Below are 16,530 nucleotides of genomic sequence, written 5' to 3'. Positions count from 1 at the left end.
GTTAAAAAAAAAAGTTGCTATATGTCAAAGAATTTGGATTTTTTTGAGCAGTTTTCACAAGTCAGTTGAAATGAGTAGAACAGACAGGTGTTTGTACATAACTTTTGATATTTATATATATATTTTATAATTATATTTATATTAAATTTATTTTTATAATATTTATATTTCGGTAGGGTTTAGACGGCGAGCTATCGTCTGTGGTGGAGGTATCGGTGTTTTTGGCCACTAGCTTTGTAGATGCGTGTGTCGTTGTGAGATGCTTCATTAAATTAGAGTTGCTTACAGCGGATGTCGAGAAAGTCTTTGCTCCTGGACATAATGTACACATTAAATGCACGTTCCTCCCTTTGACCACAATGAATTTTTTTATTTATTGAAGTAGTGCTTATATCTCCACCTTGAAAATGCCAACTTTTAATCGGATTGCTCCTGACTCGCCATCTCTGCTGCTTCATCGAATCTCTGTTGAGCTGTTGTGTGTGTGTGTGGCGCGTGTGCTGTCATGTGTGTAAAACCACTGGCTCTGATTGGCTACCATGAAACATGACTCTGCCTTAGCCAATCATAATCGCTTACCTCGTTATGGGAATGGCTAGTGTGACGTCATCATGTCCAAAAAAGCCACTTCCGTGTCCATTCGCTAATATTCTAACGGTTACGGTGCTCTGTCAAACTGGACTAAAAAATAATAATAATAATGATACATTTTATTTATAGGCGACTTTCACGACACTCAAGGTCACCGTACAAATTGTTTAAAATAAAACACAATTCAATACACGAAATAGTTAAAATAAACGGCATTAAAATGGTGCAGTGCTGTGTCCCGTGTTGCTATAACAGAAACGACGTGAACAAAACGATCTCTTATTACCGATTTCCCCTCGACGAAAAAGAGAAGAAGTTGATACGGTAAGTTGGATCTCAAATGATGAACATTAATAATAAAAATAATAATAATAACCGGCTAGCGATTACTAGCGAGCTAACGTTACTAGCTAGATACTACTAGTAACTACGTTAGCTCGCTAGTAACTTTCCCAACATACATTAGATAAGAATAAAACAGGATAGTTTTGTGCATGTAAATTCTGCTGAAGATGAGATGGCTGGTGGTATTTAAATGTATTATTATTTATTTAGATATTGTGTTTAAATGTGAAATAATTGGGTATAGTCTAATCAAAATAACAGTAAGCTAGCAACGTTAGCTCGCTAGTAATCGCGAGCCGGTTATTATTATTATTTTTGTTATTATTATTAATGTTCATCATTTGAGATCCAACTTACCGTAACTTCAGCCATCTCTTCTTCTCTTTTTCGTCGAGGGGAAATCGGTAATAAGAGATCTGCACCATTTTAATGCCGTTGTAGTCCAGTTTGACAGAGCACCGTAACCGTTAGAATATTAGCGAATGGACACGGAAGTGGCTTTTTTGGGCATGATGACGTTGCGCCTATTCCCATTAACCCACCTCCTCACTAGCGGTGAGCCAGGGGTGCGTTCGGATTACACAGTTTATTCAATCGATGTATAGTAACGCACCGCATTTAACGTCCAGTAACGTTAACGGCGTTGTAACGACGAGAAAAGTAATTAGTTAGATTACCCCGTTACTGAAAAAATGACGGCGTTACCTAACGCCGTTACTTTAAACGGCGTTATTCCAAACACTGAAATTGTTTCCAACTGTTTCTAAACTCAATTTACAAAAACAAATGACAGAAAGAAAAGAAAACAGAACCTACAACTGGTGTTTGAGTATTGAATATTTGAGCTGCTTTACACGTCACTGAGAATCCAGTCAAACTTTATTATTGAATACACTTGATCCTATTGCTGCAAAACATGTTACCGGTATACGTTTACACTCCAGTATTGATAAAGTGCCTCATGAAAAAGCAGAAAATCTCACCGTGAGAGACTCCAAGTATCATCAGCAACAGTCCAACCACAGCTTCCATGTCTCCTCTCTGTTCAGACTCTGTTGAGTCAGTCAGCAGCTTTCAAACTTTATCTAATTACCAGTTTACAACTTATTTCCTCTTTTAGCCTAGCGTACAACAAGTGGACTTTTCTGTGTGATGCACTGAGTGGAAGAGAGGGAAACATCCCTCTATACTCTACGTACTGAAAGAGGAATTTAGACAGACAGCTGGTGTTTCTACATTAACAACCCATGTTACAGTACTAACAAAGTAAAGAATTACAATCATATGTCCAGGTTATACTCATTCATAATGATCAGCTTCTTAAAGTCTGCCTCTGACAAGTTAATGTTACACAGAAGAAGTATTGACACACACTGAGTACTCTGTATTTTGTAGACAGTGAAGAGTTTCACACATTTAAAATCTAAATAATTCAAGATTACAGAATATTGTGTGTATGAATTCATGTATAAATGATGCTGTACAGAATGGAAAAAGTTCAGCTAAGCTTTGAAGCTGCAACACTGAAGACTAAACAGATAAAATCTTGAAAATGAACTGAAAAAAAAAAGTCTGATTGTGAACTTATTCGTATCATTGATCTGAAAGGTACAAACTTATGCAATACTGTATATGTAGAATAGAAACAGACAGTTAATACTCTGAAATTCATTTAAAAAGTTAAAAGAATTAATAAATGCTGAGAGCTTTCAAAACTCTACAGTAATAATACACTGACAGCAACATTTCTTACATCGTGTCAACCTCTAAATACAGTGATACAGAATTATACTGCTTCAGAAGTCATTAATGGTCAGTCAGCATCAGACTATACTTGTAATACTGGCCTGATTCAACTCAGTTCATTTAAATCTTAGCGACAAAACATAGCATAAATCATCCCCTGACTCTTATAGTGACACCAAGACCTTATAAGAGGAACCCACAGGAACAGCTGTGTGTGCTAAATAGTATCTGAGCACTGTTAAACCTCAGATTCTCAACACTTTATCTCTTTGATCAAACCAACTTAAAGGGAATTTAGTGTATTCATTTGTTATACTGACAACATGTCATCCCTCCCTGACTAATGGATTGACTGAACAAAACCATTTTCATTAATCAAACTAGGATGTGGGAATGCCATGTGTTCATGTTTATTTGTACTGGTGATTAGCCGGTTTAACACCTGTGGCTGAATTACTGATCATCTTCAGAGTGGCCAACTGTTTTTATAATGTGATATTTTCAGTTCTCCACTACATCAAGCTGTCAAACCCAGTGTTATAACAAAAGCTTTTTGACGTATTTTCTTTGCATAATTGTTGGTTTGAAGTGTTGTTGTTCTGTTAGGAAAATAGATGAATTACCTAAAAGGACTATTTCATTTCCTCTCCAGAAATGCACTCTGTTGTTACACAGAGGTCTAAACCTGATGTGTTTCTTTTTCTCTGTTCCTGTCTGAGGATCAATCTAAATTCTCATGTAAACTTCCTCTCTCTCATTGTTAGATAATGTTGTATGTATGTTTACTATGTGTTGCTGTTACATTTACTATCTACTGATCACGACGGTCCAAGAAATATTTTGCAGGTTTCTAAAAAGGAGTTTAACATGGCATTGTAAAAAAGCCAGAGTAACTTCTCTGTCAACCAGCAGAGGGAAACCTCACACTTGATGATGAGTTTTTGTTCAGCTCTCAGCAGACATTAAAGTTACAGTCTGTGTTCAAAATGTCAGAGGGTTAAGAGATGATTACTCAAACAAACTGATGACGCCTCACACTGATGATTTACTGACAACCTTTAAATACATAAAACACAAAGCTCCTGCCAGGTCTAAAAGTTTCCCAGCAGAACATTGTATCGTCACAAGATGGTCAATGTTATTTACGTCTCCTGTCAGTGGTCATAATGTTGTGGCTGACTGGTGTATGTTGGTCATTAATGACCTCTCTTTCAGGAACACAAACTCCTCTGTTTAGTCACTTAGTTCTCTGAATTAAATATTCATTCATTTATTTTCTGTAACCGCTTGTCCTCTGGAGCGTCGCAGCCTGGAGATGGATGAGAGGCAGTCTACACCCTGGACAGTCTATCAAGGGGCTAACACAGAGAGACAGACAACCATTCATGCACCTATGGCCAATTTTAGAATCACCAATTAACCTAACAAGCATGTCTTTGGACGGTGGGAGGCCAGAGTACCCAGAGAGAACCAACGCAGGCAGAGGAGAACATGCAAACTCTGCACAGAAAGGTCCTGGTCTCCTCTGTAACAGTATAGCCTACTACAAAACTGAGCTATATTTATTTATGTCAGTGTCAGTGTCAGATTTATTTATTGATAAAAAAAATGTTGTCTAATGTACCATGTGTTATCAGTAAATGTGAGTATCAGTGATCATCCTATAGACAGTTAATGATGATCATACAGTACTTTGTGTGAAGCTCTTACTTCCATGAAGCTACAGTGAAGATCTTTTGTCTCCCTCTTCTGGCAGTGAGAGGAATCAAACAAACTGTTGACAATTGCTTTAATGAATCTTGATTGTTCCTTTTATATTTACAGTATATGTGAGATTAACCTTTATTCAGAGTTTCCAGTGATAAAAATGCAGAAAACCCTCAGCTGCTAAGCTACAAACAGGATCTATGCAAAATGAAAACAGGAGCAAAACACTGAACAGTCTGAAATGTCTCCTGTTACTGGTCAGCCTCAGATGAAGCATGCATGCAAACGTTGTATGTGCAGAGACAACAAAGGAACTGACCATGACTCAGCTGAAGAAAGAAACCCACAACACATACATCTTCCTCCCTGAGTGACTGTCATTGTGCAGTTCTTTCATTTTGTTTTCTTAATACAGTAACATGTATATTGGGACAGCAGAGCCTTCAGCACTTCCATCTTTCTTTTTTTCCACGCAAAACTTTAATTTACCTGTCTTCACGGACCTTGGCATATACACAATCGTCTTCTTTTGGTTCAGTCTGCTGGTGTCGTGCTGAAATCTTGACTTGACCGTACTCCATCTCCACATTCGGCCTTTGCTTAGTCTGCCTCCCCTGCTGCTGCACGACTCTGACATCAGCGTAGGTTAATTCCTGGTCATTTTCTTCCTCTACAGAGAAGCAGGAAGGACAGACACAAGCATTGTATACTCATTAATTATTGAAGAACAAGTTTTACATTTTGGGAAATACACTTATTTGCTTTATTGAATAGATTCAGACAAAAATATTCATTCATTATTTTTTTTTTTTTACTACCAAGTTAACTGTTTTCCTCTGTTTCCAGTTTGTGTTAAATTATTTGCTTCATATTTAACTAAGTGGTATCAACATGTTCAATCAACTCTGGGCAGCAGCAGATAAGTGCATTGTCATAAATGTCAAACTATCTTTTGAAAGATGGCGCCAGTGTGTACGGCCCGCTGTCTGTCTCTATGAAATTTGGCTATATTTATGTTGTTTTTATCACTTGTTTGTTTAAATGTCAACTCTCTGCTGAGTTATGATCGCCAGACACTTTTAAATATTAGACAATGGGCACAAAATTTGGGCCCGTTCGGTCCTGATCGTGAGAAAACTTTCTCCCGGCCGTTTCTCTCCGGTATACCGGCTTACCTCTGCCGTGTTCCGGCACCTGCACGGAGAGGCCGCAAACGCCGGGGGAAACGCAGCGGCAGGTTGGTGAAACTAAAAGCCTGTTTGGCGTGCGCCCCTGCTGCTTTTCCTGGAGGTCCTTGGTCGGCACGTCGCCGCTTTATTTTGCGGCGCTTCTTGGATCCGATCGCCTCATCTTTGGTTCCTGTGGTTGGCTTGGTTGAGGGGTCACCGTCCCGTCGCCTCTCCTTTCCTCACCTCCACGGGCGCGGAGTCAACCTCCGCAACCTGCGGCCTCTTGCTCGGGCTACACAGACGGCAAATGCCCCGGCTCCAGCTCCTGTCAGGATGGCCCTGGTGAATGCTAGATCGCTAGCCAACAAAACTTTTATTCTAAAGGATTTCTTCACGTCTCGCGGGCTGGATTTATTGTGCATAACCGAAACGTGGATGACAATCGGTGAGTCCAGCGCTTTCTGTGAGCTTTTACCATCCGACTGTACATACTTCAACTCTCCGAGGACGTCAGGTCGCGGTGGAGGCATTGCGTCCGTTTACAGGAAAAACAAGGGCCGCGTTTCCCAAACGAGTTAAGAAGCTCTTAGCGCTAAGATCTTCTTTGGAGCGCTCTTAAGAACGCTCCGAAAGAAGAACGCGTTTCCCAGAGTCGCTCTTAGCTTAAGAAGATCTTTCACTAAGAAGGAAACGTAAGATCGATCCGACCCACTCTTAACAGCCTTCTTAGCGATCAAATGCTCAGTGATCATAGCCTGCCACCAGGGGCGTCTAGATTTCTAGGCTACAGTGATCAAGCTGCGTCAGGGAAATTTATATCCTCCACTTTTTGAAATAATAAAACAATGTTTAATGTTGAAATGCACTCATAGGTGGAGCACTGGCGCAAGAAACATAGGCTAATAGTAGAGAAGGAAAAAAAATATATTATTGAAGTACACGTTTAAGTTTTCCACACATCTGCATATGAGTTTACACATAAAAAACATCAACCACCCTGTGGCATTTCACAGATATCAAGGAAACAGATGTAATTGAACTCAGCTGAACCTAATCCAGAGAGGCTTCACCTGCTACTCTATATAAAGGCGTTGCCAAAGTCCGCGTGTGTGAGAAACCATGGCTGCAATACAGCACATTCTTGCTGCTAATCAACAGCGTCGCCGAGCGCGGAGCCAGACGGTCTATATAAATGTTTATGTGCGTCAGCACTTCTCCCCACTCGACGTACTGTCAGACCGGGCTGTCCAGGAAAAGTACCGGCTGCCCCGTGCGACGATCCGACGGCTGATCACTCTGGTGTCTCCACATATCCAGAGAGCAACCCGCCGCAATTTTGCCCTCAGCCCGGAGGTGCAGCTCCTGGCTGCTCTGCGGTTTTATGCAGTGGGGAGCTTCCTGGAGGTGGTAGGGGACGGCACAGGCCTCAGCAAAGCATCTGTGTCCCGGAGTGTGGCAGCTGTGACACCGATTCTCCTGCGCCATGCCCGTACCCACATTAAGATGCCCACCACACTGGACGAGGTCCGCCAGGTCCATCAGGGGTTCCACGCAGTGGCTGGGATCCCCCGGGTGATCGGTGTGGTGGACGGCACCCTTATTCCCATCCTCAACCCTTCCTTGGTGGATCCGTGCTGGATCAGCAGGAAGCATTACGCGGCCATCAACACCCAGGTTGTGGTGGACCACAACGGCCTCATCATAGACATCGTCGCCAGGTGGCCAGGGGGCACACATGACAGCTTCATGTGGGCCAACTCCGCTGTGGGGCAGAAGGCTGGTAGAGGAGAGTTTGGTCGGAGTTTCCTCCTTGGGGACAGTGGCTACCCTCTCCGGAGTTACCTTGTGACGCCGGTGACCAATCCAGCAACACCTCAGGAGGAGAGGTTTAATGAGGCCCACACACGCACCAGGACGACGGTTGAACGGGTGTTTGGCAGGTGGAAGTCCCGCTACAGGTGCATTCATCGTTCGTCGGGGGGGCTGCGCTTGTCACCACGCAAGTGTTGCCACGTGATTGTTGTCACCGCCATGCTGCACAACATCGCAGTGCGCGTTGGCGCAGATGAGCCGCCTCCTGTGGATGACGAAGAGGACCATTCAGAGGACGAAGCCCCGAACCCCGCCCCCCAGGATGTGCGAGCAGTGCTCCATCAGGCCGGTGCCCAGACCAGACAGGAACTCGTCAACCTCTTCTGAGGTCCAACAACCCCAGCCCCTACCCCTTCACCACCAGTCACCAAGCACTGATCAGCAAAACAATAAACCCACAACCCACAACCACCACACCACCCATATCAACTGTCATATATCCAGAACCAGAACTGGTTCTATATATATATATATTAGTCATACTTTGTGCATCTTTGCAGTGGCAAGCGCTTTCTTAATGATTTTGCGTGCCGAAACAAGGAAGCACTCATACGTGGGTACATACGTAAATTTGCAGTCAGTTGGTCTGCCACACCAACTGTTACAGAAATAGTCATGATTCCAAAAAGTAAAACCTCACTTCGTTGTTGGTCTATATGAAAAGCGGTTGTTCACTTTGTGTGTGACGCTATTTTCCGCGTCTTTGTTATTCCAACCGTGAGTTCTTTGGGGGAGAAACGAGAATTCGCACGTACCCTGAATTACTTACACCTGGCTTCACATAGTCGCTCCTATTCGTCCTTGATTGTTAGTGCGTTAGTGAAACGATTTGAGCATGGATGACCAGACAGTGCTATGTCAAGCCTCGCTTTATCACTTATTTTGGATGTCTTAATTCTGCTTTTGTGAAATACCCCTCAGGAAACAAGTGGGAAATTACCGGCAAAACATGCTGTGCTGTAATGAGTAGTAGTGAGAAGCACGTGCGTCAGGGCGCACATTACGCACACGTCATGAACCTACGCTTAGATAAATTACTTGAAATTACAAATTGCCTCGGACTTTTTGTTGCTAGGTTTAATACTCATTTCAGTGCAAAATGATACACACAATACATGGTTGAAAAGGAAACCAAAGTTTATTGAAAGCATAATGGGGGAGGAGGGGTGGCGTCTCCGGCTTCACTGGGCCGTTTGGGCGTCTGCATCACCTGCAATGAAGGGGGATTGATTAATGAAATTGAATGGGATACATTGCGTAATGCTAATAAAACAAAATAGAACTGTCCCGTACCTGAATCCTGGGGAAGGATGATTGGAACGGAGATGGAGGGACGGTTGGACTGTGCCTCGGACAGCGCCAGCTGTCTCCGGTGCAGCTCCAACCTCTCCTGCTTCATCCGGACCATCTCTTCCTGGAGAGCAGTTTGTCTCAGGAGCTGGTCCTCTATCCCCCGCAGCACCACCAGCTTCTCCCTCTCCAGGCGCACCAGCGTCTCGCTGCAGGTGCAGGTGGTTATTGCAGGCCGCCTGGTTAAGCCTCCCCGCATGCGGACACTGGGCCGTGCTGGTTGGCGCACGGGGACAGGGCACGGTTGTGCGGGGACAGGGCACGGTTGTGCGGGGACAGGGCACGGCTGTGTGGGGTCGTCCTCTCCTGTGGGCGTGCACGCCCCTACTCCGCTCCCGGATGGCTCCTCTTCCTCACTTTCTGAGAGGCCCTGGCTTCCCTTCTCACCTTGGCACTCTTCTTTTTGGTCAGGCTCTGAAACTCCTGCCACTTCTTTCTGACAGCACCCCAGTCACGCAGGCCACATGGGCTGGAGGGGGACATCTTCTCCGCTATAGCCTGCCATACACGGTTCTTCACTGTGATGTTTTTTTTCCCTTTTGTTCCTCCAAATAAAACCTCACGGTGCTGCCACACCTCGTCCACTAGGACGCCCATCTCCTCCGCGGTAAACGACGGTGCCCGCTTGCTCTTTTTGCTGCCAGTTTCATCCATTCTCACATGTGTGTGCCAATATTCATGGGGGTATATATGCGCCAATGGGCTTGATTACTACTTGGATACACCTGATGGCATACACACACTTAAAACAAAAATTAACTTAATGCTATATCCACGTGCAAACACTTTGTTTGAGCAGGAGAGACGCTTATAAACAACGCTGTGTGTGACTGCGCGCTGCGCTCAGCGCTGATAAAGGAGTGGGTGATCGATTAGCCTGGCATCGATTGATTCAGTTTCAGCACCACCGCGGTTGACAGCTCCCGTTAAGAGCTTCTTAAGAAGCTTCTTAGGCTTGATCTTAAGGTTCTCCTAAGAAGGCAGTTAAGAACGTTTCTGGGAAACACCCGTATCTTAGCGCTCCTTCTTAGCCGAACCCTTCTTAGGAGCCTTCTTAAGTCCTTAAGAACGATCGCATTTGGGAAACGCGGCCATTATCTGTAAACAGGTCACGCCGACAACCTCCTATTCCAGCTTTGAGATGATTGTATTTGAGCTTGGTTCTGCCTTCCCGGTACTGTGCGCTGTTATTTACAGACCACCCAAGTACAACAAAGATTTTATTGGTGACTTTGCTGATTTCTTGGCAGGGATCATGCCTCAGTATGACCGGATTTTAATAGTTGGGGATTTTAATATCCACGTGTGCTGTCCTACGATGCCGTTGGCCAAAGACTTTTTAAATCTCATTGACTCTTTTAATCTTGTACAGTTTGTGTCTGGTCCTACACGTGAGCGTGGGCATACTCTTGATCTTGTTTTAACACATGGTTTTATTGTTGATAATTTAGAAGTGTGTGACGCTGCTTTCTCTGACCATATGCCTGTTGTATTTGACATGCCTCTGCCTTGTAGTGTGGTTAAACCTCGCGCTCCAACACAGCTCTGTCGTGTTGTTAACCCCTCCACTGCCGCTCAGTTCTCAGCAGCCTTTAACTCTGCGATCAGAACAAATGAACATCTGGGCTCAAATGCAGATGTTGAAGCCTTATCCACTCATTTTGACTCATCCTGTCAGACCATATTAGATACTGTGGCTCCTTTAAAAACAAGGCTTTCCAAACCCAGACCTGAGCCCTGGATAAATGATGCTACACGTGCTGTCAGACGTGAGTGCAGGAAAGCTGAGAGGAAGTGGAAGAAGGACAAACTACAGGTGTCCTTCCAGATGTTGAAAGACAGCTGGCGTCTTTATCAGAGAACTGTGAAAGCTACCAAGTCCAAGCATTTCTCAGACATCATTACTTCTAACTGTCACAATCCTCGTGTTCTGTTTAAAACTGTAAATTCCGCTCTTAATGCCCCACAATCAACCTGCCTGGAGAACCCAACTGAACTCTGTGAGAATTTCTTGAGCTTTTTTATTAATAAGGTCACAAACATTAGGGCCATCATCAATCCTCCTTCCTACGACCCCTCCATATCAGCCATAAGCTCTGCTGTTTTTGACCAGTTTGAGCTTGTCACTCTGCCCTATTTGGGAGAGATAATTGGCCATATGAAACCTGCTGGGTCTCCCAATGATCCACTTCCACCTCGTCTTTTCAAAGAGATTTCATCCACCTTAGCACCATATGTGCTCAACATAATAAATGGTAGTTTAGCAAATGGGATTGTACCTGCAAGTTTTAAACATGCTGTAGTGACACCACTGATTAAAAAGCCTGGTTTAGACTCATCAGTACTTTCAAATTTTAGGCCAATCTCCAAACTCCCTTTCCTCTCTAAGATTCTGGAGAAAATTGTGTACTTCCAGTTGAAGTCTTTCTTAGATGAACACAACATTCTTGAGATCTTCCAGTCTGGGTTTAAAACCCACCACAGTACTGAGTCAGCACTGTTGAGAGTTTTTAATGATGTTCTTTTAGCCACCGACTCTGGTCACTGTGTTGTTTTGGTTCTGTTGGACCTAACAGCTGCCTTCGACACAGTGGACCATCAGATCCTCCTGTCTCGCCTGGAGAACTGGGTGGGCATTCGTGGTCATGCCCTAGATTGGTTTAGGTCCTACCTAACCCAAAGAAGTTTTTGTGTCCATGTTGGAACAGCTGAGTCCAGTGTAGCGCCCCTTAGCTCAGGAGTGCCCAAAGGCTCTATTCTTGGCCCACTTCTGTTTTCCCTCTACTTGGATCCTCTTGGATCAATTCTAAGAAAACATGACATTGCATTCCACTTTTATGCTGATGACAGCCAAATTTATATGCCCCTCCGTCAAACAGACAACTACTCTGCAAATCAACTGCTAGAGTGCTTGGCAGAAATCAAAGCATGGCTGGCTGTAAATTTCTTACACTTGAACAGTAACAAGACCGAGGTCATGCTGTTTGGGCCTAGTGATGCCTCCAAGGTCCATGCTGATTTGGGGCCTTTAAATCAGCATTTAACACAGACAGCAACTAACCTCGGTGTACGAGTTGACAGTGATCTGAAACTGGATGCACAGATAAAAACAGTGGTTAAGTCCAGTTTCTTCCAACTGAGACAACTGGCCAAAGTAAGATCATTTCTTTCTCTCCACCACTTCGAGATTTTAATCCATGCTTTTATCACAACTCATTTAGACTACTGCAATGCACTTTATGTTGGGCTTAGCCAGACGCCACTGTCTCGACTACAGCTCATTCAAAACGCTGCTGCTCGACTTTTAACTGGTACCAAAAAGCACAATCACATTACCCCAATTTTAGCAGAAATTCATCGGCTCCCTGTCCGTTTCCGTATTGATTTTAAAATTCTTTTATTTGTATTCAAATGTATTCATGGCCTCGCTCCTCAATATCTGTCCGAACTGCTCCAGCCGTACACTCCCTCACGCTCTCTTAGGTCGGCAGATCAGTCACTGTTGGTTGTCCCAAAGACAAAGAGGAAAATGAGAGGTGACCGGGCCTTTGCAGTTGCTGGCCCCAAACTGTGGAACAACTTGCCATTGCACATTAGACAGGCCGACTGTCTTCCTCATTTTAAATCCTCCCTTAAAACACATTTTTTCTCTTTGGCTTTTAACTCAGCATGAGATGTCGGTTCTTATTGTTTACGTGGTTTGATTGGTTTTATGATTTAAATCCCGTTTTAATCTTTCTTTGTGTTTTTATATTCTCATGTCTGTGTACAGCACTTTGGCCAACCTCGTTGTTTTTAAAGTGCTTTATAAATAAAGATTGATTGATTGATTGATTGAAAGTATATTACAACATATATTACAACAGATAGGCCAATATATTACAACAAATGGTAGAACTGTGAATCCAGTGAAGTTTAGTTTTGTACCTTTAGGTTTGTTGTTTCTTTGCTTTTTCTTCGGAGCCCAGATGACTGCTAAGCCCACAACCAAGAAAATGACCAGGGCTGAGAGTACACCAGCTATTAGTGGCAAAAAGCCTGTTTCTGAATAATAAAAGACACAAGAAAGATGGACTTTAAGTCAGAGAATACTACATGTCTTTTTAGGAAGACAGACAAAGAGAAAAATCCGTGAATGAATCCACTGCAGCAGAGTAAGTTTTCACTTACTAATGTTCCATGGTTCATCACTGGTCAAAGTTTGATTGGAGGGTTTATTTGACACTATGACACTCTCCTTACTCAAACCAGTGTCTGGGACAGTGGTAGGGGCAGTAGTTGGTTTCATACACAATGTGTTATTGGCTTCAAACACCCACTCTGATATGTGTGTCCCATTGGAAGTGCAGTTAATGAATATGAAGCCTATGAACAAAGAAAGATCATTTATGACTGATGTTATGACACCAACATGATGAACAAGTTATTTCTCATCATGTTGTCACTCACCACAGGTAGAGATCATCTCTTCTCTGGAGACACTACTGATGTGATTCCTGACTGAGCAGACCAGATGTCCTGAGACGTCTTGTTTCAGAGTGATGATGTTAGTCTCATTATTTCCAGAGAGGAGCTCAGCGTCTGTCACTGAGTGTCCATCCAGAGTCCAGCTGTACTGAGGACTGTCCCCTCCATCAGAGGAGCAGGACACCCTCTTCTGTCCATGGGACAGACACTCAGAGACCAGACGGACAGAGGACACAGGATCTGAGAGAAACACAAACACATGATTTGAGATAATTGTAGAAAATCTCCGTTTTCATCTCTGATAAATAATCACAAAAAAAACAAAAATAAATTACAGATACATGAAGAATATGAAACATATTATGTAGACTCTCAATACAGTGTGAGAAATAAATCTATAAATACGACTTAATTTCTCAGGAGTAGAAGAAAATTATTTACCTTGAATAAACAACTGTAGAGTCTGTCCTGATGATGCTGATCCATTTGAATCAAAGCATGTAAGATTATATTGACCACTATCATTCCTGCTCAGGTCATTGATCCTAAATGTTCCATCACTGGGATTAAACAGAGATCTGTCTTTTATGATATTAGTTAGAATCATTTTGTCTCTCCATGCTAATATTCTTGATGATCCCTTTATCCAGTCACATCTAAATATTTCTGAGGCGTTGTCCATCAGCCTGATGACCACAGTTCCTCCCAAAGCTCCATAACACTGAGCTCCACTCTGTCTGCCATCACAGTAAGTTTCTCCACCTGTGAATTAAAACATTGAGAGCATTTCATTTCTACCACTATAAAGCAGAATTGTTGCAATATTTCCATCACATGCATTGACCTAAAACAGACTTAGTGGGTTTTTCTCTCTCAGACTAAACAAGCAAACAAGCATGCATTTCTGATGCTGAGCATTTCACAGTGACTGTAAAACTGTTGTGATTCATTTAACAGCATTTATCTTTTAAAAGGAGTTTTTAGATGCGTTGAATTCAGCAAGTAATTACAAACCTGTGTGTGTCAAACTGAGTTAAACCCACCAAATTATCTGTTGGTTTATGTTTTAAATAAATGTGAATAAAATTATAATAATGTAGAATAGGGCGGCACAGTGGTGAGGTGGTTAGCACTGATGCCTCACAGCAAGAAGGTCACCGGTTCGAATTCATGGGCCGGCTGGCCTTTCTGTGTGGAGTTTGCATGTTCTCCCTGTGTCTGCGTGGGTTCTCTCCGGGTACTCCGGCTTCCTCCCACCATCCAAAGACATGCTCATTAGGTTAATTGGTGATTCTAAATTGGCCGTAGGTGTGCGTGTGAGTGTGAATGGTTGTCTGTCTCTGTGTGTGGCCCTGCGATGGACTGGCGACCTGTCCAGGGTGTACCCCCGCCTCTCGCCCGATGACAGCTGGGATAGGCTCCAGCAGACCCCCGTGACCCTTAACAGGACTAAACGGGTATAGAAGATGAATGAATGAATGAATAATGTAGAATAATCTGGAGCAGTAGTGCAACCAATAAAAATAAGAGATGTGAATATTTCACTCAGAGTGGGTAGGCAGTATGAAGCTACAAGGAAGTGTTGGAACAAGGCCATAGAAGGCATTATATCTGTCACTGGTTTTGTTCATCAGTTTTACTCAACAAAGTTATAGAGGCTCAAGGCCACATGAAGCACAATGCAACAGCAGAGTTACACCGTGGGAATGTAGCTGATTTATCCACCAGATAGTCTAAAGAAACTCTGTCAGTGTTGTCAGATATTACAACGACAACATTAAAAACATCAAAAGATCATGGAAGAAACTAAAGCCGTGTGTATAGAAGACTACCACGTCATCTTCATTGTCCTTAATCAAACTGTTTGATAAACGTGTGAGACTTTCAAACCTCCTTTCAGAACCAGTTAAGCTGGTCACAAGTCTTCCATCACAAATATTGATGAATTAATGCAGCTACAAGATCAGTTATAGTCAGTGAACCTTTAACATGTTCTGGCTTTATTTAATCAAAGTGATTCTGTTATTATTATTATTTTTTTTCCATTTTATATAGAAGTTCATCATTTCACTGATCCACTAAACCATCTTTATAAACCTTAATAAAGTACCACATGAATATCTCACCATGAGAGACTCCAAGTATCATCAGCAACAGTCCAACCACAGCTTCCATGTCTCCTCTCTGTTCAGACTCTGTTGAGTCACTCAGCAGCTTTCAAACTTTATCTAATTCCTCCCAAAGTCAAACCTATGTATCCTGCTCTGAACAGAAAGCAGTGTGTTGTGGTAGTGATCAGCCTCAGAGGAGAGTGTGTGAAATGTGCAGGGCATCGTTTCGGTCTTCTCTTTATTGGTATCAACTTCCTTCCTTTGGTTTTTCTGTGTGATGGACTAAGTAAAAGACAGAGAGACATCGATCACTCTGAGACAGCTGATATTTCAAAGACACCAGCATGAAGCTGTATTGTGCACTGATCAGTCTGAAATGTGAGCAAATATTTTATGTGGAGCAGAAAAAGGGAACTGAACACAACATGGTCATGATAGAGCTGAATAAGGAACTCAACACAGTGTCTCATTTAGACTTAGACTTTATTGATCTGCAAAGTCACAGTAGCTCAGTTGTACATAGAAAACACTTGTGAGAACCACAAGTAAAAAGAAAAATAGGTGAAGCTAGTTAAAAAATAATAAAATTTAAAAAACAAATAAAAATAAAATAAAATAAAATATAAGCAAAACTCTAGTACAATAAAATATAGTAGTAAAAGCAAAAAAATGTACAAAATTTGTATATGAACAAAAATAAAAGAAATAGAGACATAAGTAAATGTTATATACATATGGAGGATTAATAAGGTGCAGTTTCTCATCATGTTGTCACTTACCACAGGTAGAGATCATCTCTTCTCTGGAGACACTACTGATGTGATTCCTGACTGAGCAGACCAGATGTCCTGAGATTATAGCAGTCATGAAGGAGGATTCAGTGAAGGACTGATATGTTTGTTTTCACTAGTGTACCTAATGAACTGGCAAGTGAGGGTAATATATACTTTGAAGGTTATAAATACATTGTCAATATGAATTATTTTCTCAGGAGTAGAAGAAAATGATTTACCTTGAATAAACAACTGTAGAGTCTGTTCTGATGATGTTGATCCATTTGAATCATAGATTATAAGATTATATTGACCACTGTCATTCCTGCTCAGGTCATTGATCCTAAATGTTCCATTACTCTTGTGGCAGGTTGAGTGCTGCTCCACCTCCACTCTCAG

General features: G+C 42.5%; 2 protein-coding genes across 2 annotated transcripts; one reads left to right on the top strand and one right to left on the bottom strand.

Moving 5' to 3' along the window:
* Nucleotides 1–6,677: 6,677 nt before the first annotated feature.
* Nucleotides 6,678–7,757, top strand: LOC311491826 (putative nuclease HARBI1; the record flags this gene model as incomplete). Its single annotated transcript, XM_084549865.1, has 1 exon — nt 6,678–7,757. One exon carries the CDS (start codon nt 6,678–6,680, stop codon nt 7,755–7,757), a length of 1,080 nt encoding a protein of 359 aa, XP_084405991.1.
* A 5,464-nt stretch (nt 7,758–13,221) lies between these two features.
* Nucleotides 13,222–15,422, bottom strand: LOC311491825 (uncharacterized protein; the record flags this gene model as incomplete). Its single annotated transcript, XM_084549864.1, has 3 exons — nt 13,222–13,487; nt 13,689–14,009; nt 15,374–15,422. 3 exons carry the CDS (start codon nt 15,420–15,422, stop codon nt 13,222–13,224), a joined length of 636 nt encoding a protein of 211 aa, XP_084405990.1.
* Nucleotides 15,423–16,530: the final 1,108 nt, after the last annotated feature.

This window comes from Chelon labrosus (assembly GCF_963514085.1).
Source record: "Chelon labrosus genome assembly, chromosome: 8".
Lineage (NCBI taxonomy): Eukaryota > Metazoa > Chordata > Actinopteri > Mugiliformes > Mugilidae > Chelon > Chelon labrosus.
The sequence above is the reverse complement of the archived record's forward strand: the minus strand, read 5'-3'. Positions and strand labels throughout refer to the sequence as shown.